The sequence below is a fragment of the Salvelinus fontinalis genome, chromosome 2 (genome assembly GCF_029448725.1).
Source record: "Salvelinus fontinalis isolate EN_2023a chromosome 2, ASM2944872v1, whole genome shotgun sequence".
Lineage (NCBI taxonomy): Eukaryota > Metazoa > Chordata > Actinopteri > Salmoniformes > Salmonidae > Salvelinus > Salvelinus fontinalis.
In genome coordinates, this window is record NC_074666.1 from 51,982,206 (window position 1) to 52,008,768 (window position 26,563).

The 26,563-nt window shown below is 41.6% G+C and overlaps 1 protein-coding gene across 1 annotated transcript in view; it reads left to right on the forward strand.

The window, feature by feature from the left end:
• LOC129820879 (follistatin-related protein 4-like) overlaps positions 1-26,563 on the forward strand; it is a 217,591-nt gene that overhangs the window by 137,512 nt on the left and 53,516 nt on the right. The window contains exons 5-6 of the mRNA XM_055877954.1: positions 14,092-14,282; positions 16,849-16,969. Coding sequence (XP_055733929.1) covers positions 14,092-14,282; positions 16,849-16,969 — 312 coding nt within the window. The remainder of the gene's footprint in view (positions 1-14,091; positions 14,283-16,848; positions 16,970-26,563) is intronic.

The window sequence follows — 26,563 nt, forward strand, 5'->3', positions numbered from 1 at the left end:
AATTTTACAGCGTAAGGTATTACAAAATGTCAAACTAGACTACTGCGGTTTCTTTTTTAATCAAAGTCCCTCTTGTGGCCAGGGACTCTGTGGATTATTTTACTTGGCTTTAATTAATTATTAATCTGACAACTAGTAATTTGTACCACCTCCCTGTACCCCAGAGAGGCTGAGTGATACTGTAGCCTTAATCCTATGTTTGAGCTGGTAATTGGTTTTGTTTTTTAAATGTGTTCGTTTCCCTAATGATTCATTATTTTAGAATATCAAAAGGCTCAAGAGAGACAACATAGCTCAACTGCTGGAAGGGGATAAGGTTTCTTGCTCAGAATGACGACAAGTTGGTAAAACAAAGACGGGACATAGTACATTTACATTTACATTTAAGTCATTTAGCAGACGCTCTTATCCAGAGCGACTTACAAATTGGTGCATTCACCTAATGACATCCAGTGGAGCAGCCACTTTACAATAGTGCATCTAAATCTTTTAAGGGGGGGGGGGGGGGGGCAGAAGGATTGCTTTATCCTATCCTAGGTATTCCTTGAAGAGGTGGGGTTTCAGGTGTCTCCGGAAGGTGGTGATTGACTCCGCTGTCCTGGCGTCGTGAGGGAGTTTGTTCCACCATTGGGGTGCCAGAGCAGCGAACAGTTTTGACTGGGCTGAGCGGGAACTGTACTTCCTCAGTGGTAGGGAGGCGAGCAGGCCAGAGGTGGATGAACGCAGTGCCCTTGTTTGGGTGTAGGGCCTGATCAGAGCCTGAAGGTACTGAGGTGCCGTTCCCCTCACAGCTCCGTAGGCAAGCACCATGGTCTTGTAGCGGATGCGAGCTTCAACTGGAAGCCAGTGGAGAGAGCGGAGGAGCGGGGTGACGTGAGAGAACTTGGGAAGGTTGAACACCAGACGGGCTGCGGCGTTCTGGATGAGTTGTAGGGGTTTGATGGCACAGGCAGGGAGCCCAGCCAACAGCGAGTTGCAGTAATCCAGACGGGAGATGACAAGTGCCTGGATTAGGACCTGCGCCGCTTCCTGTGTGAGGCAGGGTCGTACTCTGCGGATGTTGTAGAGCATGAACCTACAGGAACGGGCCACCGCCTTGATGTTAGTTGAGAACGACAGGGTGTTGTCCAGGATCACGCCAAGGTTCTTAGCGCTCTGGGAGGAGGACACAATGGAGTTGTCAACCGTGATGGCGAGATCATGGAACGGGCAGTCCTTCCCCGGGAGGAAGAGCAGCTCCGTCTTGCCGAGGTTCAGCTTGAGGTGGTGATCCGTCATCCACACTGATATGTCTGCCAGACATGCAGAGATGCGATTCGCCACCTGGTCATCAGAAGGGGGAAAGGAGAAGATTAGTTGTGTGTCGTCTGCATAGCAATGATAGGAGAGACCATGTGAGGTTATGACAGAGCCAAGTGACTTGGTGTATAGCGAGAATAGGAGAGGGCCTAGAACAGAGCCCTGGGGGACACCAGTGGTGAGAGCGCGTGGTGAGGAGACAGATTCTCGCCACGCCACCTGGTAGGAGCGACCTGTCAGGTAGGACGCAATCCAAGCGTGGGCCGCGCCGGAGATGCCCAACTCGGAGAGGGTGGAGAGGAGGATCTGATGGTTCACAGTATCGAAGGCAGCCGATAGGTCTAGAAGGATGAGAGCAGAGGAAAGAGAGTTAGCTTTAGCAGTGCGGAGCGCCTCCGTGATACAGAGAAGAGCAGTCTGACAGTAGTATGGGTTGATGATGAGGATGCTAATGGTTTGTAATGAGAATTCTCATGAGCTTTCTTAGAATTCTATGTCCCATTTTACCCGTCACAAACACATTTTGAAAAGACCCAAGACATCTAAATAGTTTATTGTGGGTAGCCTAGACAGATCTGGGTTCAAATCCATGCATATTTAAGTATTTTGTTATTTAAATATGTATTTTCTGTGTATTTGAGTATTTCCACATAATGTGGCCAAATCAGCTACTTATTTTTGAATTTTATGAAACTATTTTCAAATATTTATTTACAAATACAGTATTTCAAATACCCCTAGGACCAAACAGACCTGGGAGTATTAATATTTATGGTGTATTTAAATATTTGTATCTGAAAATACATGCCAATACTTTCCTAATGTATTTTTAAATACATTCCAATATTCAACCACTGGTATTTTTAAAGAAAAATATCCAAAAACATAATTAAAAATGTCTGTGAAAATAATTTACATCTCCTAAATAGTACTTGAACACAGGTCTGAGCCTTTTAACTGTCTCTTAAGGACAGGAATCAGCCAAAGCATTTCAGCATTGAAGGGTACATTGAATAAAAGGCCTATTCTTGTTTTTCTGCTGAATATGAGGCCTTTCCAAAACTGCAACAATCTCTAATAATATCAGACTGCATTCTGCTCTGCTGTTTCCCCAAGGATTGTTTCTGTTTGTTTTCATTACAGACACAGTCTTTAATCTAGATATATTACAGGCACAGAGGACCTACAAACTTTTGTCAGGTTCTTTAATTAGGGTATCTGTCGTTGGACTCCTCTTCCTCCATGTTCTCAAATTAGTCACTTGGATGATCAGGGGGGCTGTGGGATGGAGAGGCTGTAGCTCCGGGGGAAACAGTGCTTCTGCTGCCATTGTGTGTTGCATATTATCATCCTGACCCACATTCCTCCCTGTCTGAGTCTCCTGTTCATTTAGCCTGCGTTGTCAAGCCCGGGCCTAATGACGAAGCCCCTGAAAAGAGGTGGGGGGAAAGGGAAAAAATAAGAGAATGAATCGTGTTGCGTCCATTTAGAAGTCAATTCCATGGACCTCTGAGATTACCCCCTCTTAAATGTGTTGGTGTGAGTGACAGGCTTGGGGGATAGAGGCTCGACTGGTGATCTTGAGGGGACAGGGAACCAATGGGTATTTTAATAGCTTTAGACCCCTGCTTTGAAACATGCCATTCTATCTGACAACCTCATGCTAAAAGAGTGACTCTCACAGTTATGAGATTCTAATGTTGGAAATCCATCCAACAGCGGGAATCCATATTCTGGTATAGATTCACAACATGGGGGTGAAAGAGAATTTCATAGAGCCACTAAAAAGTCAGAGTTTTAGAGGCAATTCTCTGAAGGGACTGTGGTTGAGGTGGTGCATGCTTAACTGGCCAGGCCAATGATACATTTGTCTGTTCAACATTCACACAGTTCTATATATAGATGAGGTGGTGTGGTCTGAATCACTCACTGTGTTCAACCAGGTCAGCTCATTATTAATAGTCAACGAGACATCGGCAAAAATGTGTTTCTTGCATTTCCTCAAAGATTTCTTCCCCGTTGCAGACATTTCTAACACAGATAGTATAACGAACCTGCAGCCAGGTAGGAGCCAGGCAGGGTAAACCATGCTGTATTTCTTTGTTGTTTTGTTAATTTATCCCTTCATTAGTTCTGTTCCATGGTTAATGACTTTCCCTCACACTATTTCTACCTGCTGGCACAGAGAGGGAGGAGGTTGAGGAGCTCCGAGTGTAAACCACTAATGACTCGACATCAATCCACTGCTACCAATGCAACGCACCTCCAGGCAAACAATAGGAGTTGGGGGTGGTGGTGGTATCTTTCCTCGTCAAATAAATGGAGACAATCTATGACAAGGAAAATATTGCTCATTAATGTAGTGCCAGAAGGGATGTGAATGCAAAAAATTTCTAAATTCTGGCATTTTTTATTCTATTTAAAATCAGCATTCTTGCATGACAGAAGGTGCTCTTTCATATCAGCCAGCAGTGTGAATGCAGTAACCTGTGTAAGCCTACTGTGCTTGAGGACAGATTGCACCTCCTCCTCAGAGGTGTTTGTGCAGTCCACTTATATTACCTGTCATAGGAACAGCTTATTCTAAATATTGCTCCTGAAGTTTGCATCAGAGAGTAATGGTTTCATGGGTCAATAGCAAAGTCCAGGGCATTAGTGAGAGTTGGCGTTCACTGGCAGATGTTTTAGTCTAATGGAAGCTCTGGTGGTCACTGCAAACTCACATAGCACTTGGCCCTGTGTCTGAGTTTGGTAAGTACTGTATGGCTATTTCAGAAAGTGAAGAGTAGACATATTAGAACACAATTTAACGAGGTTGATATGTGTTTGATAAAACAAAGTTGGCATGCTTTTTCATAATCTTTTCCACCATTGACTTTGTTGTTAAAAATAGATATGCCATCATTGGGTATTTCAGTATCCTTCATTCACTGAAATAGATAACTGAGAACAAATTGTATTTGTGAAACACTGACATGGTAGGTTAATTAAGAAGCATCAAAAGTATAATGCGAATTATGCGGTGTACTTTTGTTAAAGTTGCTACCAAACATTGCAGTTATTCTGTAGCAAACATTATCATACTGTAATTGTTTATCTGTAAATTGGAACAACAATGATTGCATGGATCTGCAATAGAGGAACAGGTACACACAGTAATTGCAGCTTTTCATAAGCACACATTGAAATGAGCTTCCAATAATTGCTTAATGTGGTGAAAGTGAACATGATTGTGTAGATATGGGGATTGAAACATGGAAATCAAACAGCAAACTACTTTGCCTTCTTTTGAAAAAGAATCAAAGAAACAAACCTAGAGCTGAAACATAAGAGTTATAAACAACTTGAACTATACTGCAAATCAAGCATTGATATTGGCCCTCACATAATTGAATTGAATGAAGCTCAAATGTGTTTTAAACAAAGCATATTTATCTATACAAAGTTATTCACAAAAGTAAAACAAATGGATGCTATGACAATTGCCTACCACCTAATCCCCATACCCTCCTTTCCAAAAGTATATGGAAATTTGGTTATTCTCTTTTCAAGTGTTAAAGCAGGTTATCTAAGCATCTGTAAAAAAAAAAAAAAAAAAGTTTCCCAGATTTCTTTTCACACCTTTAAAAAAGAGCCCTGTCTTGAATCAATGTCATACGACTGAAGTATATTAATGATTTTGCATTTAAGTGTCATCGTTGCATATTCCGGGCAGGTGGATATGCATGGGGGTAGTTACTTAGCTGTTGAAGCTGCCACATTTACATGAGAAAAATGTCCTCTCCGTGCAGCAGCGAGGAAGAGAGAAGATGAAAACTCCTCTTTGAGGCAAACAGTCAAAGATAAAAATTTAGTTGAAAGACAAAACTCTGAGATGAAAGGGAGACATAGCATCTCTCTTTCTCTTTCTGACTATGGAAGTCATGAGAGAATGAAAGGGCTGTCCCCCATATGTTTTCTTTGCCCTCTCACTTTCTTTTCCTCATTTTGTCTTCTTACTGCTTTGCTATTCCACTGTATTGTAAATGAACATAATGCTTTTCCAGAGTCAGGTAACATACTGTAGCAAAGAGAGAGGAACCCATTGTCCTTGTTATTGCCTCCTGGTCAAAAGCTGAAGAGTAGTTTTGTTAGCCTATACTGTCATTTTTAATCACTCATTTATTGAAAGTCCAAAAATATTTTCTGTTGTCCAAAGTTGAACTGTATCATCCAAGTACTGTAAATGTCTCTTATTTAATGAATCCTCTTAAGCTGACAGTTCCTGAAATCGGGCCCTAGAATTGCTTAAATAAATATGTATATGTTTAGATTAGAGGTTTTATTGATTTCTCACCGTTTTAGAAGTCAGAAGATAGCCATCCAGACCTACCTATGACCATGTCAACGTCCTAAACGTGTATTTGCCGCCTTCTGGTGGTCGGCGCAACGTTACGTCAACGGGGTGGTCCTTTATAAAAAACATTTATCTAGCTCGACTACTTTACGGCAGAAGCAATCACTGAATTTGTCTCGAGCAGGCTGATTTAAATACATCCTTCTCATAGCTCTACGATAAAGAATGCGATCTACACACTTCCTTAAACCTAAAATAAGTAAAGAAGTAGTTTTGTGTGGAAGCAAACATATTGCATCTGCTCAGAACAACAAAATAGATGCCCTTTACACAGTCCTTCTCCGCTTGTCTATAGGAGGGACGGTCACTGTTTAAATGTCATGATATCTTTCTAGGGGTGTGTAGAGGGGAGGGGAGACACTACAACATGAATAAAATATTGCCCTCTTGCTTGATTGATGACTAAATCCATAGCAAAATATTGTAGAATGGCTGTCAGCTCAACTGGTTATTAACTTTCTCGCTCTCCCTGCTATACACTGAGCAAGTCTAAGCAATCGGGCACAAGTCGGGCACCTCTGCAGTTAATTCGGTATCTTTCATCTTGTTGCTAGGTTTCCATATTATTTTCTAACATATGACTTACACTCATTGATTGTTTACATACAGCCTACAGTTGCAACAGTGCACACAGTACAGTTTCTGTACCTTTCCCCAAGTCATTTGACCATCTCCCTTTCAAGCCTCTGAAGGTCATCCGTGTGACGGAGCAGGCTAATGATGGCTGTTTGTGCTTGGTCTCAGTGTGGATGGGTCTCGCTGAGGCTGCGGTCCTAAGCAGCTAGCCAGGCATTTTAAACCCTCTTTCCCCCTGAGACGGCAGTCTGCAGCCCCAGCTCAGCTAACAGACAGGACAAGCCAGGAGATTAATGTAGTTTACACTGAAGGTATGGTGGGAAAAATGTATGCTAAAAATCGAATATACGCCCTACACTTGTACTCCTAATCTATAAGCGGAGCGATGGCAGGGGAAAGTGCAACTCTATTTAAGGACTGCTAGGTGTGGTTTATTTCTGAGTTTGATTTTGTTGGTGATTTAACTGGGTGATTGAGAAACATATTGTTAAAGTGTAAGGTGGTGTAGGGGTCATAGAAGGAGTAAGGACTGTGAAAGTTACCGGACTGTACATTACACCTGCAGTGCGTCATAAACACTCACAAAGGGGGGCGTGATGTACCATGATTGAACTTGACTATAAAGTAGAAAAAAGGTGTTTTACTAGTTTGTGATTACTGTACTTTTCTGCCCTTTGGGGAAAATAGTAATATAATGTGTATATCGGGATGGCTACTTTCCTGGTCTTATTTCTACAACAATTTCAAGAATTCAATCTCATTACAGTAGAAGGATTTGTTTAGGTTGGAATCGGTGCAGTTTATGATGCTAGTGAAGCGATTGTTTTTGTATTGCTTTTTTACCTCTGTAACTGCAGACACAATCTAATGCCCATATTCTTAATTTTTCACAAGACGTTTTCTTCTCCTTCCTCTCATGTGGGCCATCCTGCATAACAGAGTACATTTGATTACTTTGAATGCTATTAACTTTTGTCTGTAAAGTGTTTGTTTGCACATTCCATTTTAGATCAGCCCAATTCGGGATTACCAAGTATTTTTTATTTTTCATTTTATTTAAAAAAATGTTTGTTAAGGATTGCCAAGTGTTGGTGTTCAGCCATTTGGAAATTGAGACATATTCCTGTCTTATATCACTGAAGCCAAATCAAATCAAATGTATTTTATATAGCCCTTCGTACATCAGCTAATATCTCTAAGTGCTGTACAGAAACCCAGCCTAAAACCCCAAACAGCAAGCAATGCAGGTGTAGAAGCACGGTGGCTGGGAAAAACTCCCTAGAAAGGCCAAAAGCTAGGAAGAAACCTAGAGAAGAACCAGGCTATGAGGGGTGGCCAATCCTCTTCTGGCTGTGCCGGGTGGAGATTATAACAGAACATGGCCAAGATGTTCAAAATGTTCATAAATGACCAGCATGGTCAAATAATAATCAGGAATAAATGTCAGTTGGCTTTTCATAGCCGATCATTAAGAGTTGAAAACAGCAGGTCTGGGACAGGTAGCACGTCCGGTGGACATGTTTTGTACTTTGAAGTTGAACTGGGCTATTACTTGGATAACTATTTGATCCAGACTCCACAAAAAAATATTATATTTGGGATTTTAGAGATGGAGAGGGAGGTGCAGCTAGCATATGTGACCGACTGGCTCGATTCGGTCCTATGTAGCAAAATTTGAAATTGTGTTTTTTACATTGCACAAAAGTAAAGACTCAGCTAGAAAATGGTATATCATACATTATAGTTGAGGAACAATGGAAAAGTAATTCTGCTTTCAAAGTTACCCCACTTTTGAGAAAATGTCCCTTGAATATTTTTGTACACCTTCTGGAGAGCTCTTTGTCTACACCTATTCAGCATTGTTCACACCATCTTAAGTCTTAGCCCCACCCATCTCTTTAAGGATTCACATGTGAGGTCATGTGCTGAACAGTGAGTACAGTAGTGTACCAAACAACAGAAGATTTCAAGACTAAAAGCTGGTTTATACTACTTCTATCGACATGTCTGTACACAATTGTCGCAGGGACATCATGAACATTATATTGTCATCCTACATCAAACTTGTCGTTGTCGTTATGAAAAATATAAACACAAAGCAACAGGCTGCATGACATCAGTGGTCCAAAATAGCACAACTAGTGTATTTTAAGACCAAAGAACCCATCCATTTAAAAACTAAGTACATGTCAATCTAGCAAACCAGGCAACTAAAAGCAACTTTCTAAACAATGTTTTGGTTTGTTTCCAACTTGCTAGCTAACATGAAGTTAGCTGGCTAGCCAGTTCAAATAATGACGATATCATATAGCTGACAATGTCTTAATTTTATATCTAGTTTTAAAAATATATTAATAATTAAACTCACAACAAGATCATTATTTACAAATTAATGGCAAGCTAATTACAGAAAATAGCTTACGGTTGTGAGTGTGACAAAATAGAATAGGGCATTCGACCAGAGAATTTTAGAACGTGGACTCTGTCTCGTTGACCTAACGTTATATCGTAATTTGACTTTGGTGCAGGTCATGTTGTTCCTCACATTACCATCTCTGGTAAACACACAGTATATCAAATCAAATCTAAGTTTATTTGTCACATGCACAGGATACAGAAGGTTTTTTTCTTTCATAGTGTAGCTCCATAATCCCAACTCATAATATTACTACCCTGCATGAATCTACAGGTTGCTAAAGCAAACAAACTAGGCTAACGTTAGCTAGCCATCTTAGGTACGCTTTAACTTGCAATGAAAATGACTTTTGACAATTATAAATGTATAATATCTGAAAATGTAGCTAGCTAGACTCTATTACCCGTATACATGGATAAATGCTTCTCCCTCTCTGTCACGGATGCTATGGTTGCCCTTAGTTTGAAGATGTAATCCAGAGACAGGTGTTTTATACAACAGACTTTCTGTGTTCTCTTTTGGACTCCCTCCACTTTTGCAATCAAACGCTTGAATTTTCTCTATCTCCTTAGTTATCGTACTCTGCTTCCACCGGGCATTCCACTGATTTCAAAACTGAGTCTTCCAGAAAGTGGAGAGCATAAGCAATACTTTTGCAGTTCTTCAAGATATCTTTAAAAAAAACTGTGTTAGAAAGGAGTGCCTACACATACCCAGCTGCTCATGTTATAGACAGAAGTGTGCTTCATGGCAGACCAATCCAAACTCATCTCTCGGCATGTCCAGTCCTTCCATTATCTCAGCCAATCATGGCAATCGGGACGGTTCCTGTCTTTTTCCGTGGCTAAACCAACCGGGCTCGCTATTTAACCATTTTATTTGTATTTACAGATGGCATACAAGTTTGTTATTAAGACATATGAAAGTTCACATGTTCCAGAAGGCATTTTGATTAGTGATGTAGTAGTAGATGCGCGACATACACCTAGTTTCCTGAAACGAGTCACATATAGTACCGTTGCACGGTTTCAGCACTGTAGGTTTCCACAGCAATCAGTCCCCTATAGTATTTCTCCTTCACTGCTCTGCCAATAACTCTCATGTTGCAATGAGTTCTCATTTAGCCTGTCCCAAGGTGCAGTGAGTCAGATAAGGTTTGCCAAGCACACACACATCATGACGGCAGAACATATGGGGGAAGACTGGATGTCTTTACTCAGCTAATCTAATGGCATCATTTGGAAATGTAAGACGTGACTAAAATGTTGGGAGAGCTATTGAGATTACTTCTCAATGGCTGTCAAACTACTGTTCTCCGAATCAATGACATTGATCTGAAAATATTATAATATGATATAACCCAGCTAGCACATTTGCTTCCTTGGAAGTTATGGCTACCTAGGTTTTTGGTTTCACATTGGTTGTGGTTACGAAGCCATACGTTTCCTGACCGGTAAAACAGATTACATTTTTTAAAGTTCTGAGAACAGAAGTGAACATTTAGAGAGCGTTTTGTAGATGCTTATAACCGAATGTATATGTTTTTAAATAGCATTCTTAGAACATTCTCTGAATTTGACAATTTGAGAACATTACTTTAATAGAATCATGAGAAAACCTGTAGGAAAAGTTATGCTGAAGTTGTCACGGCCGTCGAATGAAGAGGACCAAGGTGCAGTGTGGTTAGCGTACATATTCCTTTATTAGGATGACGCAGACAAAAACAATAAACAATACAAAACAACCGTGAAGCTTAAGGCTATGTGCCACAAACAAAGTTAACTTCCCACAAAGACCGGTGGGAAAAAGGGCTACCTAAGTATGGTTCTCAGAGACAACGATAGACAGCTGTCCCTGATTGAGAACCCTACCAGGCCAAAACATAGAAATACAAATAATAGAACGAAAGAACATAGAATACCCACCCCAAATCACACCCTGACCAAACCAAATAGAGGCATAAAAAGGATCTCTAAGGTCAGGGCGTGACAGAAGTACTGAAATTCCCACCATTTTTTTTTTGTTTCTTAACGTTCTCTGAACTATTTGAGAACATTTTCAATGTCAAACCAGAACAAATTCATAGAAAATTACCAAAATTGAAATTAAATGTAACCGTGTTTGAACTTTCTGTTAAAGTTAAAGTTTCTGCAAATAGCAATACTTAAGGCATGACACCATGGCACCACCATTTAAATAATATGAACATTGGGATCTCAAAACGTGTTTGGAACATTGATTGCTTCTCTTATGTAGCTCGCCTTTCCTTTTGGCTTGCTCTTCTGATAAACACCCATTGTCGTTTTTGTCCCTCAGTACAATTTTCACAAAACAAATGTTATAATGTTCCCTTGGCAAAGCTCTTACGACAATCAGTCCAGTTTCACTACAGTCAAATTCTTGCAGCTTTGTAACAGCATAGATTCAGGATTTGCTGAGTTGGGCTGAAAAGAGAGATGAGATTTTGAAATGGCCTCTGTTGTTGATTGTCTTTTGTCTGCGTACACTTTATTTACCCAGCCAGATTGAGAACAGAAGTAGAGTTCTCTCTCATACATTGTGTGGCTCCCGTTATTTGCTGCATCGCAGGCTACTTTAGTTAGCTTTGGGCCATAGTTATAGGCTGTCACTGTGAAGACTTAGGTCTAAATTAAACAGGCAAGTATTTAATGGGCTCATGTCTCAATGAGGGTAATGTCCATGCAACAGATAACCCTCAAAGGACCCCTGGTCCATGCTTTGATTCACAGTTGCTTTCGACCTGATGTCCCTCACGTATGCGGAAAGGATCTATCATCTCCATAATTACCTAAGAGGCAAGTCAATCTTTTTCCATTAGCAGGACACAGATGGCATGGCTTAAATAACCCAATCATCTCAGCCCATGGAGGTCAAGCCGTCATAAATCAAACAGGAGCACTGCTCACACCCTTGAGGGATTGTAGTAAGGTTTCAACAGTTGATGTATTAAAACAAGCTTTTACTCTCTTGGATCTGATGCTAAGAAACGCTCATGAGAGGTCTTCAGACACCTCCTCTTTCAATTAAATTCGATTATTTTTAGTAGTTTTTTATTTTTATAGTTAGTCCATTCTTTAGTTTGGATTATGTCTTTGTACATTTATTGTGTTTTTTTCTGACTTACCTAGTTAAATAAAGGTCGGAGAAAACATTGAATGCCAGAAATACTAAATGTATGCTATTTTGTCATTCTCATAGAAGTACAGTATTTCAGATGGCTTACACATTTATGCATTGGATGGTTCTTTAATCAGGTAGGTTCCCGCCTATATTTTTCTGGGCTTTTGGTTTAACAATAATTTGATGTTTAAAAAACATACGGATAAGCTAGAGATTAAGTAGGCTTCTTTTCTAGAAATAGATCAAAGCAGATTGTACAGTCAACTTTCCTGCCAGGTCTTGACTATGGTGACACCATATATCTGAATGCAGCAGCCCCTACTTTTAAACCTTCGGATGCCGTCTACAATCGCGCTCTTCGCTTGATTACAGGTGACAGTTTTAATACGCATCACTGCATCCTGTATCAAAAGGTTGGCAGCTTCTCATTAAAGTCCCGTAGATCATTCATTACTCCCTTTTGAAAGTGAGAACCACTTTCAAAACTACAAAAGCTCTGGAGTGCATCTTTAAGCAGCTAACATCTCAAACAGGGAGTACTGTGAATTTCAGCCCCTCAGCTGCTGTCTTCAGCAGAATAAGAAAGACTTACTAGTAGTAGGACATCATTGAGGGAAAATAAGGTCATTCATCTCAACAAGTGGCACACTCCATTCCCCCCAGACGGAATAACATTGGACAGGGATTGAGCCGAGACCTTGACGTTATTGCTGCTCACACGCCTCGGACTGATGCGGATGGTGGGGTGTGTCTGTGAAAGGTCATAAGATCTTTACCCCGAAAAAAGCGAGGATCTTGGATTAATAGCGTGTCATAACAACTTAACCTATATCACCGTCGACCTTTCTCCTCACAAAGTCGCCTTGATAGATGTACTTCATTACCCGATTTGAAAAGTCGAAAATTGAATCCCTCCCCTTCTTCGTGGCAGGTTGATCAATGATTGATCAGCCACTGAATGTAGTCAGAGAGAAAGGGCTGGTGCATTGAAATGACCCCTTGTCATGCTAATGGATAGCACCAGAGTAGTGCCAGCGGCAGGTCTTTGCAACGACACAAGTTTCGAGGCATACAGACAATGCAGTGGCTAGGCAAAATAGAGGTGGTAAAAGTGTTTTGAAGTGTGGTTTGTTTGGGTCGGTCGTGTGTTCCAACGAGAGGTGCTAACAATTCACGTAGCATGTCAGTTAACCCTCCTGTCACTGAAGAGAAAGGAACCCAATTTAGTCATCAGGCAGCCCGCATGCTTCACCAAAAAGCAACGAAACGTAACGTAATGTAGGAGACATTTCTCCCTTTTAGAGGCTTTACAGAAGTCTTGTTGAGTTTAGGAGTGACATGAGGGTGAACGGATAGGACATTGAGGCATCAGTGCTACAGTGGGGTGGGGGAACCAGGGGGGATGCAGGTTGGACGCTTTGGATGCCTGCATCTTGTACACCGTTGTCTTTCTGTGGTATTTATTAGCTGTAATTGATGTTGATGTCTATTCTGAATTAGGCATTGCAATCAGGCCCCGGTCCTCGCAGGAGGGGGTATGGCTCTTCGCAGCGATCGGGAGACATTTTCTAATGACTTATTCATATCAATGAGCTTTTAATATTTGGTGCGCTCATCACTTGGCGGAGATACACAGGCACCCCTCCCACCTCCTGTCAACTCTCACAGGCAGCTGGTGGAAGGAAGGGGGAGGAAGGGGGGAGTGGAGCAATGCTCTCCATTCACATCAAGTTCTAAAGATGCCCACAGCGGGTGGCCTGTGTTTGCACAATTTTATTTCAAGTAAGGAATAAACACACTCTCAGCTGCACTTGATTAATCATGGCTCCTCCATTCCTCTGCACATATTCATCAGCGGGCTGGGAGACAGAGTGCTGAGCAGTCAGGCAGGATGTGATGCTGTGTTTGAAACGTGGGGTGGTAATCCCTCAGCAAGTGAAAGAGGACAAAACTGTCTAAAGCATCTCAATGAGGATGTTTACCTTTTGTTTTCATGTGGATTGGAGGATTATACATAATTAATTGGACCCCCTGCGCGAAAACACATTATGCAAGCACACACATACGCACACCGCCACACACACTCAAGCGAGCAAGAACCCTTGCATGCACGCACGCACGCACACACGCAAACACAAACACACACATTTAATATACTCACTCTTACACACTTAACCATCCTCCAAAATCATTTAGTCCTGCAGCGGTAAGGTCATTCGAACCTAATTGAGGTTAATTTAAAGTCTGTATTGTGTTGTTCTAGGAGACACGTGCACCATGGCAGATTACAACAAGCTGAAGAGCATGCTGCTGGATATGCAGCCTAAAGGCCTGAATGGCGAGGACAGGAACATTAAGAGAGACATGGACCAGAAGAGAGCCCTGGTGGACACCATGTTTAAGTACCTGGACATGGACGGGGATGGCCGTCTGTGCAGCGACGAGCTGGAGCAGGTGGGTACTTCTCTGGGGTGAGAATTGGATTAAGATGGGCATCAGAGCCACACTAACTGGTGTTAATTGGATGCATCTCCATCCATGTGTGATCTACTTCTACTAGTCCTATGCCAGAAGGGGCTCGGGTTGGGGTGTAGGGTTCAGTGGCGGTCAGTGCCGTTTAAGATGAGGGGGGACAAAAAAAATGTTTTCATGAGCCATGGCCTTCTTTCAATTGCAGCGTTTTGGATGACCCTCTTTCATATTCCATTCACCCAGTTCAATGTAACAGCGATAGGGTTAGGCTACTACATGATACTCTAATGTTCCCTATACCCATCATGAGGTTGCTACAACCTAGCCTATGAATGACAGTTTACAACGTAGGTGCGCACAGGTCGAGAGGCAAATTTGAGGTCACAGACAGTGACACATGGACTGAGTGACATTTAACACCGCCTTGCACACTCTTGCCTACATCTAGCTGATATAGGGTGTAATCATTAGTCCAACAAGAGTTTCTATTGGACAAATTCAGGTATGTTTATCCCTGTTTTGTTCCATTTGCTTCCATTTAAGAAACCTTTTTCAACAGAATCGGCGGAATGAAGCAGCCACTTTGTATTCCTTGTTGCATCTATGCGCTCTCCTCTCAGCTCTTCCCTTCGCTTGTGAACTTCAACGAGCAACACATCAGCTGTATGTGACCAGGCGGAAAAAAAAGCTTTCCAAGCCAAACCGCTACACACAGCCTACATCATGGTCACCATAGATAACATAGCTAATATAACTAACGTATTAGTAAGCCCGCTACAATCAAGCCGTAAAGTTACAGTGTACAGTCAGTAAGCAGTTACAACAGCGGGCCCCGGGGACAAAAAATTAGTCATACCTAAAGATTACCTTGACTTGGATGAGTTCCAGTGTTGTGTTGGATAGTCATAGCCAGCTAGCTAACATCTGTTTGAGCAGGGTGTTTCAGTAGGCTAAACTAGCTAGTTGAATTTGCTAGCTAAGTGAAACTGAAAGTGAAAAATGTGACAATCTCTCTATTTCTCTCTTGTTTCTCCTTCATTTAGGAAGAAATTAATTTGTTCAACACTGTTCAACTATTTTCATTCTCTCTCTTTGAGTTAACTAATCACCATATTTTATACACTGCAGTTCTAGCTAGCTGTAGCTTATGCTTTCACTACTATATCATTCTCTGATCCTTTGATTGGGTGGACAACATGTCAGTTCATGCTGAAAGAGCTCTGATAGCCTGGAGGACATCCTCCAGAAGTTGTCATAAATACTGTGTAAGTCTATGGAAGGGGGTGAGAACCATGAGACTCCTCGGTTTTGTATTGAAGTCAATGTACCCAGAGGAGGGCGGAAGCTAGCTGTCCTCCGGCTACACCGTTGTGCTTCCCTATAGAGTGCTGTTGAGGCTACTGTAGACCTTCTTAGCAAAATAGTGTGTTTTAATCATTTATTTGGTGACGTGATTATATTTATGAAAATTTTTAAAATGTTTTACAATTAAACATTTTATGAAATTCACTGAGGAGGATGGTCCTCCCCTTCTTCCTCTTAGGAGCCTCCACTGGCAGGGCTGGAGAATAGCCTGAAGGTAGAGAGGCACAGTTCCTCATGTTGCTCCGTAGGCAAGCACCACAGTGTTGTTGTGGATGCAAGCTTCAAATGGAAGCCAGGGGAGTGTGCGGAGGAGTGGGGTGACATGCGAGAACTTGTGAATGTGTTGGTTTCTGCATTAAAGCACTGTTTAGGTTCGTGATCTTTTTTTAGAAGGTAGATACTTCCAATTATTTAGTTGCAGTGTTGTGACAAATAGCTGTCGTGTTTTATTAGCTTACAGAACAGGTTGCTAACTGACATCACTCTTTGTCTCGTGAAACTAAAATTAAATACTTTGCCTACATCCAAATGGCACCCTATTCGCTATATAATTTGTACACTACTTTTAAATCTATATATGGAATAGGGTGTCATTTGGGACGGGCAATTTGCACTTTTCTACTTTGAGGAGACAGGACCGATGTGAAATACATTATGAACTATTTCTCACATCTCAGCAGTTTAGAAGATTTGATTAAAGATCTGATCAAATCATGGTTGGCAATTATTCATGTTGACACGTAGCCAAGAAATCTTTAAAGAGACATTTTTTAAAAATGTAAGGGAGAAATATCCATCCAAGATCAGAGAAATCAAAGAAATAGAAATAAGATGTCACTAAATGTCATGATCAGTTATATATATATATATATATATGTATGTTAATTAAGCAGTATTTGACTAGCTCTACACTTTGGTTCTCCTTCCCTCTATAGATGTACAGAATGGGACCAGTCTCACCAGAAGCATAGTTTACACCTGTACTTTTTCCAAAGGGAATTAAATATAAGATAGAACAAGGCTAAAATAAGGGTTAAGAGAAGATGTAAGACAGTTAAGTGAATGAAGGAAGACAGCTGTTATAATGTACTTTATCTGACTTAGTCCTATTGCTTATATCCATAGAACTAGAATGTGAATCATAGAATGTAATACAGCCTATGGTTTCCATCCTCCTGTCCAGATCTCTATGAAGGAGCACCTAGAAGACAGTCTGCTGGAGTGCACCATGCAGGACCTGCTCCGCTACGATGATTACAACAACGACGGACACCTCACTCTGCACGAGTTCTACACCGCTTTTCGTAAGTCCAGCTTGAAATCCCCACCTCCCTCTCGGTCTCTCTCTCTCTCTCTCTCCCTCTCTCAGCCCATCCCATCAGGATAAGACCGGATCAGACCAGATAAACCTGACTCAGGCTGCGCTGCAATCCAATAATCCTGCAATCCTCTGCCCTGTTTGCCAGGCCAGGCATCATTATGGGCCTCTGAGCTGTGAGCCGTGGTTGAGAGCACCTGGTCATCAGGCCTAATAAAGCCTAATCGCACAGCCAATATGGCAGCCTGGATTTGGCCTGGAACAGAAGATGACAGAGCAACCCCTATCACTGAGGTTGCTTTATAGAGGATATCTATACACCATACATTTCAGCCGGTGTGATTAGAAACACAATATGCGACGTGAGCACCAAAATGCACAGCCCAGGCCTATATGGCCAGTCCATCCAATTGGACAAAGCCGATAAATCAGGCCATTAGCAGTAGGCAGCATGGCACCATTTTGAAGGCTTTCACAATCGGGGCAAAAACACAGGTCCATTAAGCCTCAACAGTCATTAACCATAGTAATGACTGGGTTTTAGTGGAATCATTGTTGTCATTATACAGTTACTTTCCTTTTAGCATCCAGATGGGCTGTGAGAATGGCTGGCGGTGGGTCTGTTTTGAGGAAGGTGTAAGGGGTTTAACAGGGAGGTGAAGGAGAGGGTTGGGACTAATAAAACATGTGATTGATCAGACATTGTTCAAGGTTAACTGTTGTGCTGCATAAGACCTAAAACAAGGAGTGGGAATGTTTTATTAAGAGGAGGTTTATGGCTTATGTGCTATGGATGGATGTTCCTGAGATGAGTTGTTCTCCCTTGAGGGAAATGTAAGTTGAGATGCCAGGAAGCTCAGGTGTTTCTACACAACCTCCCCCTGTAGATGCCATGCTTGGTAGATACACCGGGCAGCAATACTCAATGTTAAGCCCCGTTCTGCAGATGCTGCTGTGTAGAGAGAGTGTTCTGTTCCATAGCAGGCAGACAAATTCCATTCCAAAGATGCGAGTTCAGTTTGGCTCATGACACCCCCTTCAGGAAGTGATAGTATTTGCAGTGATCTACTTAGGCGTCTGACAGTAGCAGTTCAGCATAGTGTTGTTTCTCTCTCTCTCTCTCTCTCCAACACCTTCTTGCTTTATCCTTTACCCCGGTCTGTCAGGATGGCTTTGCTGTACAGGAGGGCTTAACTCTACAGCTATAATCACAGTCAGAAAAAAAGATCTTCTTGAATCTTTGCCTAATGAGTATTTAACGAAACGTTGGAAAGTAGTATTCCCGACTAACGATGGAAAGTTTGGAGAGCTCAACTCAGGCAAAGGAAGAAGAGACCTCTTGTTCTTCGCAAAGGAGAATAAGTAATGGCCGTTGAATAACGCACATCTCTGCCGCAGTGCCTACGGAGGTGCTGAGATAAGGGTATAATGACTTTGAGATGTGCTCTGTGTGTGCCCTACCCACTGGGCACAGATGTCAATTCAACGTTTATTCCACGTTGTTTCAACGTAATTTTGTTGAAGAGACATGGAAACAACAGTGACTCAACCAGTGTGTTCCCAGTGGGTAGAGTGTAGTATTCATCTATTCCATAAATAAAGGTTCAATAAAAAATGTAAATAAATACCCAATGTGGTAGAGGTAGATCATACTAGAGAACGGCTGGTACACATGTGCTGTTATTAGAGTGAACGGATACATTAACCTCAAGGACCACATGTGTTTTAGCCATTGAAGCAGATGCTTGTCCAGACTTGCAGAAACATACTGTGGTAGTACTCCCTTTAACATTGTAAACCTTTTCTACTGCAGGAGGGATGCACTGTAGTGCCCCAGGGGAGTGGAAAAGAGGCATCCATATGGGACGGAGTGAAGAGGATAAGGGAAGGGAGAGGGGGGAATGCTGGAGTTGGGGGCATTGTGCCCAGAGCTCCCTTCGCTGGGAGTCTATTTGTTTTTCATGGCTGCCGTTAATAGTGGAATTATAAGGACATGGTGAGCTGAGCTGGCAGGCACCGTCAGCAGATCTGCTTAATTAATCAAGTGGCTGAAACAGAGTGTGGTGGCAGAGAGGGGGGAGAGTGGTCGGGGGGGGGGGGGGGGGGGGGGGGAATGAAGAAAGAGGGAAAGAAAGGGAGACAAGTGTAATTGGCTAGGAAAAGGGGTCCGTGTGTGTGCGTGCGCGTGATGGAATGTACTGAGGGGCAGGCTTTGCGGTGGAGGAGCATGAATGACCGTGTAGGGTGTAGGTCGTGAAGAGCGGCCCGCGCCAGTCCCCTGTCTGCCTGTGATGCTTATCCTCCACAGGTGGAGATTACACAGGCCATCAGAAGGGTACGCTTATCCCAAGGAGATCACAGCTTTTCAAGGGATGCAAATTACTACATTAGCAAAGGCATAGTCAATTAAACCCACTCATTGAAAGACAAAGCAGCCGTCCGTCACCGTAAAGCTGTCGCAGCACATTTTTCATGGTTTTCGGACTTTCACAGTAAGTGAAGAAACAGCCCTAAATTTAGATCATAAGCTGACACTGTGGACAACCTCGATCATATCTGCATGTCATTGTCCAACAAGTAACCCGCCCATGAAGTTGTAGCCTGCAGTGAGTGGTGAACTATCCGCAGCTAAGCACATAGTAGAGAGTGACTTAAGGTAACTGTACTTAAGGTCTATTCCACCTGCGTCCCTCTCAGGTTGGCTCCTCTCTTCCAGCTCCTCTCTGTTCCACGTTGGTGTTTCATTTGAAGGCTCATTAGACGACTCCATGGCCTTCACGGCTAATTGCCAATACCATATTTGTATGGTTTCCGGCACATTCATTGTGTCAGCTGTGTGCCGGGGTAATTACATTCTGTCAGCTTGCTGTGTTAGCCCTTAATAACCATCTCTGTCTCTGGGTATGACAGAAACAGAGGATGTCCTGTCACCACATCTCTTCCTCCACACATCCACCGTTTTACAGTTTCCCTCGGCAGCCCCTTAAATATGGCCAACGGTAAGACGGTGAACGGCAAGAAGCCAGAGGATTACTCTGTTCTGCATAACGGAGTAAGACAAGCAAAATGGGTCTCCATGGCAACTGTAGGTACCTCTGATCTTGGAATAATCTATTTTGTGAGACATTTAACAATGCCATCTCCCTATAGAGAGGAGAGAAGAGAAGAGGAGGACAGTACAGAAAGAATGTGTCTACGCTCATTAAATTGCCTGATTACAATGAGCCTAAAATGCACAGGTACAATGTGGGTCTGGAAGACGAAGCAAAATATCTCCGTACCGGGAGACTTCAATAAATATCAAATTTCAAGTAAGAAATATGAGCCAACATCTTCAACATTGTGAAATACCACAGGGTTTTTTCTTTGTACAGTAGAAACATCCAAGCATATGTCAAATGATATTGCAGAGCAGTATAATGCTAATAAAATCGATATCCCTGTTAGGCTGACAGAATCTTTATCCACTTGTTTACACAGACAGTGATATGAATCTATAAATGGGATGAAAAATTAGCGCATTAGTGTAACAGCAGTTGCCTGTCAGCCTGTAACCAATTAAAGGCAAATGTTGGAAACTCATTTTTTGCCAGGCAAACGAATTGTGAAATTCAACGACTTCCGCAGAGTTCACAGAAAGGGTGTTTGGCTTTCTTTTCATATACATGAGAACTTACTATTTAATTGAAAGTCTTAATATTCTCCAATCCAAACTCCAATCCTTGAGTTTGAATAGAAGACTCTCTTAACCTGGGGAAATGTTATACAAGATATATGATAAAAGAACACTTGTAACTTAATGTCATACTCTAATATTTCCTATCTCCATAATCATCAGTGAGTTGATCATTTCAAAGGTGAACATTCGCTGGAGAGCCGTTGTGCTACCAGTCATCTAATGTCTATTTTAATTTTACCCCTTTAATAGTTATTCTCTAATTTATCGGAGTCGTGTCCCGGAAATAGCACGGCCTGACCTCTAAACCCTAAACACCCAGACTCCACTACTCCTTCATCCTCCTCGCCATCTCGTTGTTTTTCCACCATCACATTTTTGCTAGCAGTCCTCAGGCTCCGGCACACCGTTATTCACACACTGAGGCCCCCCGGCTGTTAGCAGCACAGCATGGGGTCTTCTTTTATCTCTCGCTCCAGCAAGGAAATAATTCATTATCATGCCTCCATTGATTGATTCATTTTGTGAGCTTCATTGCTCCCTCTGCAACTTTAAAACAAGTGCGTGTGTCCCCCAGCCCCCCTACCCTGGAGAAGAGAGTCTGTCCAAGAAAAAGTGTTCCTCTGATCAGCCCAAACTGTTGTGGAGAGCTGGGCCTCAAATAAACATAAAAACCGCTTAGAAAAAAAACTCCTTTTGAAAGAGTATGATAACAAAGCCTTCAACAAAGATACAGTGTGTTCATCGTACTTGTATTGCTTCCCTGGGTTCGCTGTAAGGGCCCAATTCCGACCTGAGTTAAGCAGGTAAATGGAATGTAATTCCCTTTTTAGGCACTTTTTTTCTCTTGGTGTATTCTAAACTTGAATTTGTAAGCATGAGAATAGCATGCTATTCGTTTTAGGTGGAGTTCAAATAAATGAAGGTGTGTCTGTATTCTGACCTTGACTTAATTCCCTAATTATTCCACAACCTTTATACGTCAGGGAACAATGAATGAGACCTAGCGGACCTACTGATTCCAAGTGGAAAAAACATCTACTTTATTTTTTCGGATAGAAAAAACACCATTCTTCATGCACTGTACTTTACAACTTGATAGGAGCTATTGATAAGAGCTTGGTAAATGAGTACTCCGTTTGGAAGAGGGAATAATAAATATAAATTACGATTGTTTTAGATACAGTTGAAGTCAGAAGTTTACATACACTTAGGTTGGAGTCATTAAAACTCGTTTTTCAACCACTCCACAAATTTCTTGTGAACAAACTATAGTTTTGGCAAGTCGGTTAGGACATCTACTTTGTGCATGACACAAGTAATTTTTCCAACAATTGTTTAGACAGATTATTTCACTTATAATTCACTGTATCACAATTCCAGTGGGTCAGAAGTTTATATACACTAAGTTGACTGTGCCTTCAAACAGCTTGGAAAATTCCCGAAAATGATGTCATGGCTTTAGAAGCTTCTGATAGGCTAATTGACATAATTTGAGTCAATTGGAGGTGTACCTGTGGATGTATTGCAAGGCCTACCTTCAAACTCAGTGCCTCTTTGCTTGACATCATGGGAAAATCAAAATAAATAAGCCAATACCTCAGAAATAAATGGTGGATGTCCACAAGTCTGGTTCATCCTTGGGAGCAATTTCCAAACGCCTGCAGGTACCACGTTCATCTGTACAAACAATAGGTCTGATGAAACAAAAAAATAACTTTTTGGCCATAATGACCATCGTTATGTTTGGAGGAAAAGGGGGATGCTTGCAAGCCGAAGAACACCATCCCAACCATGAAGAACGGGGGTGGCAGCATCATGTTGTGGGGTGCTTTGCAGCGGGAGGGACTGGTGCACTTCACAAAATAGATGGCATCACGAGGAAGGAAAATGATGTGGATATATTGAAGCAACATCTCAAGACATCAGTCAGGAAGTTAAAGCTTGTTCGCAAATGGGTCTTTCAAATGGACAATGACCCCAAGCATACTTCCAAAGTCGTGGCAAAATGGCTTAAGGAGAACGAAGTCAAGGTATTGGAGTGGCCATCACAAAGCCCTGACGTCAATCCTATAGAACATTTGTGGGCAGAACTGAAAAAGCGTGTGCGAGCAAGGAGGCATACAAACCTGACTCAGTTACACCAGCTCTGTCATGAGGAATGGGCCAAAATTCCCCCAACTTATTGTGGGAAGCTTGTGAAAGACATCCCAAAACGTTTGACCCAAGTAAAAAATAAATAAAGGCAATGCTACCAAATACTAATTGGGTGTATGCAAACTTCTGACCCACTGGAAATGTGATGAAATAAATTAAAGCTGAAATAAATCATTCTCTCTAGTATTATTCTGACATTTCACATTCTTAAAATAAAGTGGTGATCCTAACTGACCTAATTCAGGGCTAGGATTGCATGTCAGGAATTGTGAAAAACTGAGTTTAAATGTATTTGGCTAAGGTGTAAGTAAACTTTCGACTTCAACTGTATATTGCTGGAGACAATTGTGAAACCAATCATATGGCATCCAACTTAAGCACATCAACATATCAACTTTCCCACATCAAAGTTTATGAAATGCTGTGCCATTATGCCAAATTTAAATTGTACAGCCTTTTAACTTGCAGTAATGGGTACTCTCAAATATCTTACTTATAGGCTACTTTCTCTGTTTCATATTTATATCATGTTAAATATTATCCACTATCAGTATTGACCGTCAGTAGGCCTAATGACCTCACATACAGTGCCCTAGGAAAATATTCAGACCCCTTTAATTTTTCCAAAAATGTTTACGTTACAGCCTTATTTTAAAATGGATTTTAAAAAAAATGTAATCCTCAGAAATCTACACGAAATATCCCATAACGAGAAAGCAAAAAACAGGTTTATAGAAATGTTTGCAAAAATGTTTTTGCAATAAAAAAAAATGTTTACATAAGTATTCAGACCCTTTGCTATGAGACTCGAAATTGAGCTCAGGTGCATCCTGTTTCCATGAATCATCCTTGAGATGTTTCTTCAACTTGTTTGGATTCCACCTGTGGTCAATTCAATTGATTGGACATGATTTGGAAAGGCACACACTATATATAAGGTCCCACATTTGATAGTGCATGTCAGTGCAAAAACCAAGCCATGTGACCAAGAACCCGATGGGCACTCTGACAGGGTTATGGAGTTCCTCTGTGGAGATGGGAGAACCTTCAAGATGGACAACCATCGCTGCAGCACTCCACTAATCAGGCCTTTATGGTAGATTGGCCAGACGGAAGCCACTCCTCAGTAAAAGGTACAAGACAGCCCACTTGGAGTTTGCCAAAAAGTACCTAAAGACTCTCAGACCATGAGAAACTAAATTCTCTGGTCTGATGAAACCAAGATTGAACTCTTTGACCTGAATGCCAAGCGTCACGTCTGGAGGAAACCTGGCACCATCCCTACGGTAAAGCATGGTGGTGGCAGCATCATGCTGTGGGGATGTTTTTCAGGGACTGGGAGACTAGTCAGGATCAAGGGAAAGATGAACGGGGCAAAGTACGGTGAGATCCTTGATCAAAACCTGCTCCAGAACACTCAGGACCTCAGACTAGGTCAAAGGTTCACCTTTCAACAGGACAATAAGCACACAGCCAATACAATGCAGGAGTAGCTTGTAGCAGCTTGTAGCATCATACCTAAGAATACTCGTGGCTGTAATCACTACCGAAGGTGCTTCAACAAAGTACTGAGTAAAGTAATGGCCATGTTGAAAGGAAACACTTTGAAGTTTGAGGAAATGTCAAATGAATGTAGGACAATATAACACATTAGATCTGGTAAAAGATAAATTTTTTTTTTTTTTTTTGTACTATTATCTTTGAACTATCATCTTTGAAATGCAAGAGAAAGGCCATAATGTATTATTCCAGCCCAGGTGCAAGCCCAGGGTCCTGTAGAGGTTAAGTATAAACTGAATTTCCTAAATTGGAATCGGAATAGTATTTGATGGCAAAAACGCAGGCCTAGTATTTGATACTGCAATGAAGACTTGTTTTCATTAGGGAAAATCTCTTATGATAGAAAACCAATTCCACTGAGTGATTACACTTTTCTTATTCATACTAATACTCATCCATTCACACGTCACGTCCAGTTACATTTTTATTTATTAGGATCCCCATTAGCCAACGCCAATGGTGACAGCTAGTTTTACAGGGGTACGACACGTAACTAAAAAGACATAAGTAAAAATACTTTACAATTGACATACATTTAAAAACATTAACAGATTGTGTGTGTGTGTGTGTCTGTGCGCGCATCTATCAGTTACACATACATGGCAGTGCGTACACACAAGTTGGTGACATGGCAGAGAGGCGTTGTGCCGTGAGGTGTTGCTTTATTTGTAGTCTGTACGTTTCCTTGAATTTGTTCTGGACCTGGTGGACTGTGAAAATACCCCTGGTGGCATGTCTGGTGGAGTAAGTGTGTGTGTCAGTGCTGTGTGTAAGTTGACTATGCAAACAATTTGGAATTTCTAACACATTAATGCTTATCATAAAAACATGTCGGAAGAAAGACTGGCATGCATAGTATTAATATTAGCCCTCTATTTACAATGAAGAGCAAGACATGCTGCTCTGTTCTGGGCCAGCTGCAGGTTAAGATAAAAATAGAGCCTGCAGGACTTTCTTTGTGAAGTGTGGTATCGGGGTTTTTCATTTCTTTAGCATGTCAATTCTTTGTTTGTTTTAGTCTTTCAGCCTAATCTTCTGCAATTTATCTCAAACTATACGAAGAAATTAGGGTTTGGATTAGCATTTTTATCCACACCATTTTACAAGCGAATGTCGCGGTTAGCTCCTGTGGCTGGGACCCTACTGGCGAGAAGGCTAGCAGTGTTTTTATTCAAGGCTAGGCCCAAATGCGATAGGTGCAAGATTTGTGGATGTCCATCATTCATTTCGTATGTTATGTTACAAATTACAATTCATATGAAATGTTTTGAATTACAATTCACATTAGATTTTATAAATTGCAATTCATACAATAAGTTACAAATTTGCAATACGCCTGATATGTTATGAATTCCAATTTGTTGTGGCTAACGTTAGCAAGGTGGCTAGCTGGCTGATGCTAATGTTAGCTAGGTGGCTAACGTTAGCTAGGCTAGGGTTTAGGGGTTACGGTTAGGTTTAGCTAACATGCTAAGTAGTTGTAAAGTAGCAAAAAAGTAGTAAGTAGTTGCAAAGTTGCCAATTAGCTAAAATTGTCCATGATTCGATTTGAACACACAACCTTTGGGTTGCTAGACGTTTGCGTTATATACCTACCCACCTTGACCAACCACCCTGCTTTTATTTTTTCCAGTTGTAACTTTGTCTTATGTAACTATACCATATGATATGTTACGAATTGTAATTTGTTGTGGCTAACGTTAGCTAGATGGCTAACTTTAGCTAGGCTAGGGGATAGGGTTAGGGGTTAATGTTAGGGTTAGGGTTAGGGTTAGCTAACATGCTAAGTAGTTGAAAATTAGCTAAAAAGTACTAAGTGGTTGCAAAGTTGCTAATTAGATAAAATGCTAAAGTTGGCCGTGATGAGACTCAAACATGTAAAGGGAGGGAGAATGGTTCAAAAAAATTGATTTTTAAGCCTGGAGAATTGAGACATGGATTGTGTATGTGTGCCATTCAGAGGGTGATGGGCAAGACAAAATATGTATATGTGTAACGGATGTGAAATGGCTAGCTAGTTAGCGGGTACGCGCTAGTAGCATTTCAATCAGTTACGTCACTTGCTCTGAGACTTAAGTAGTGTTGCCCCTTGCTTTGCAAGGGCCGTGGCTTTTGTGGAGCGATGGGTAACGCTGCTTCGTGGGTGACTGTTGTCGATGTGTGCAGAGGGTCCCTGGTTCGCGCCCG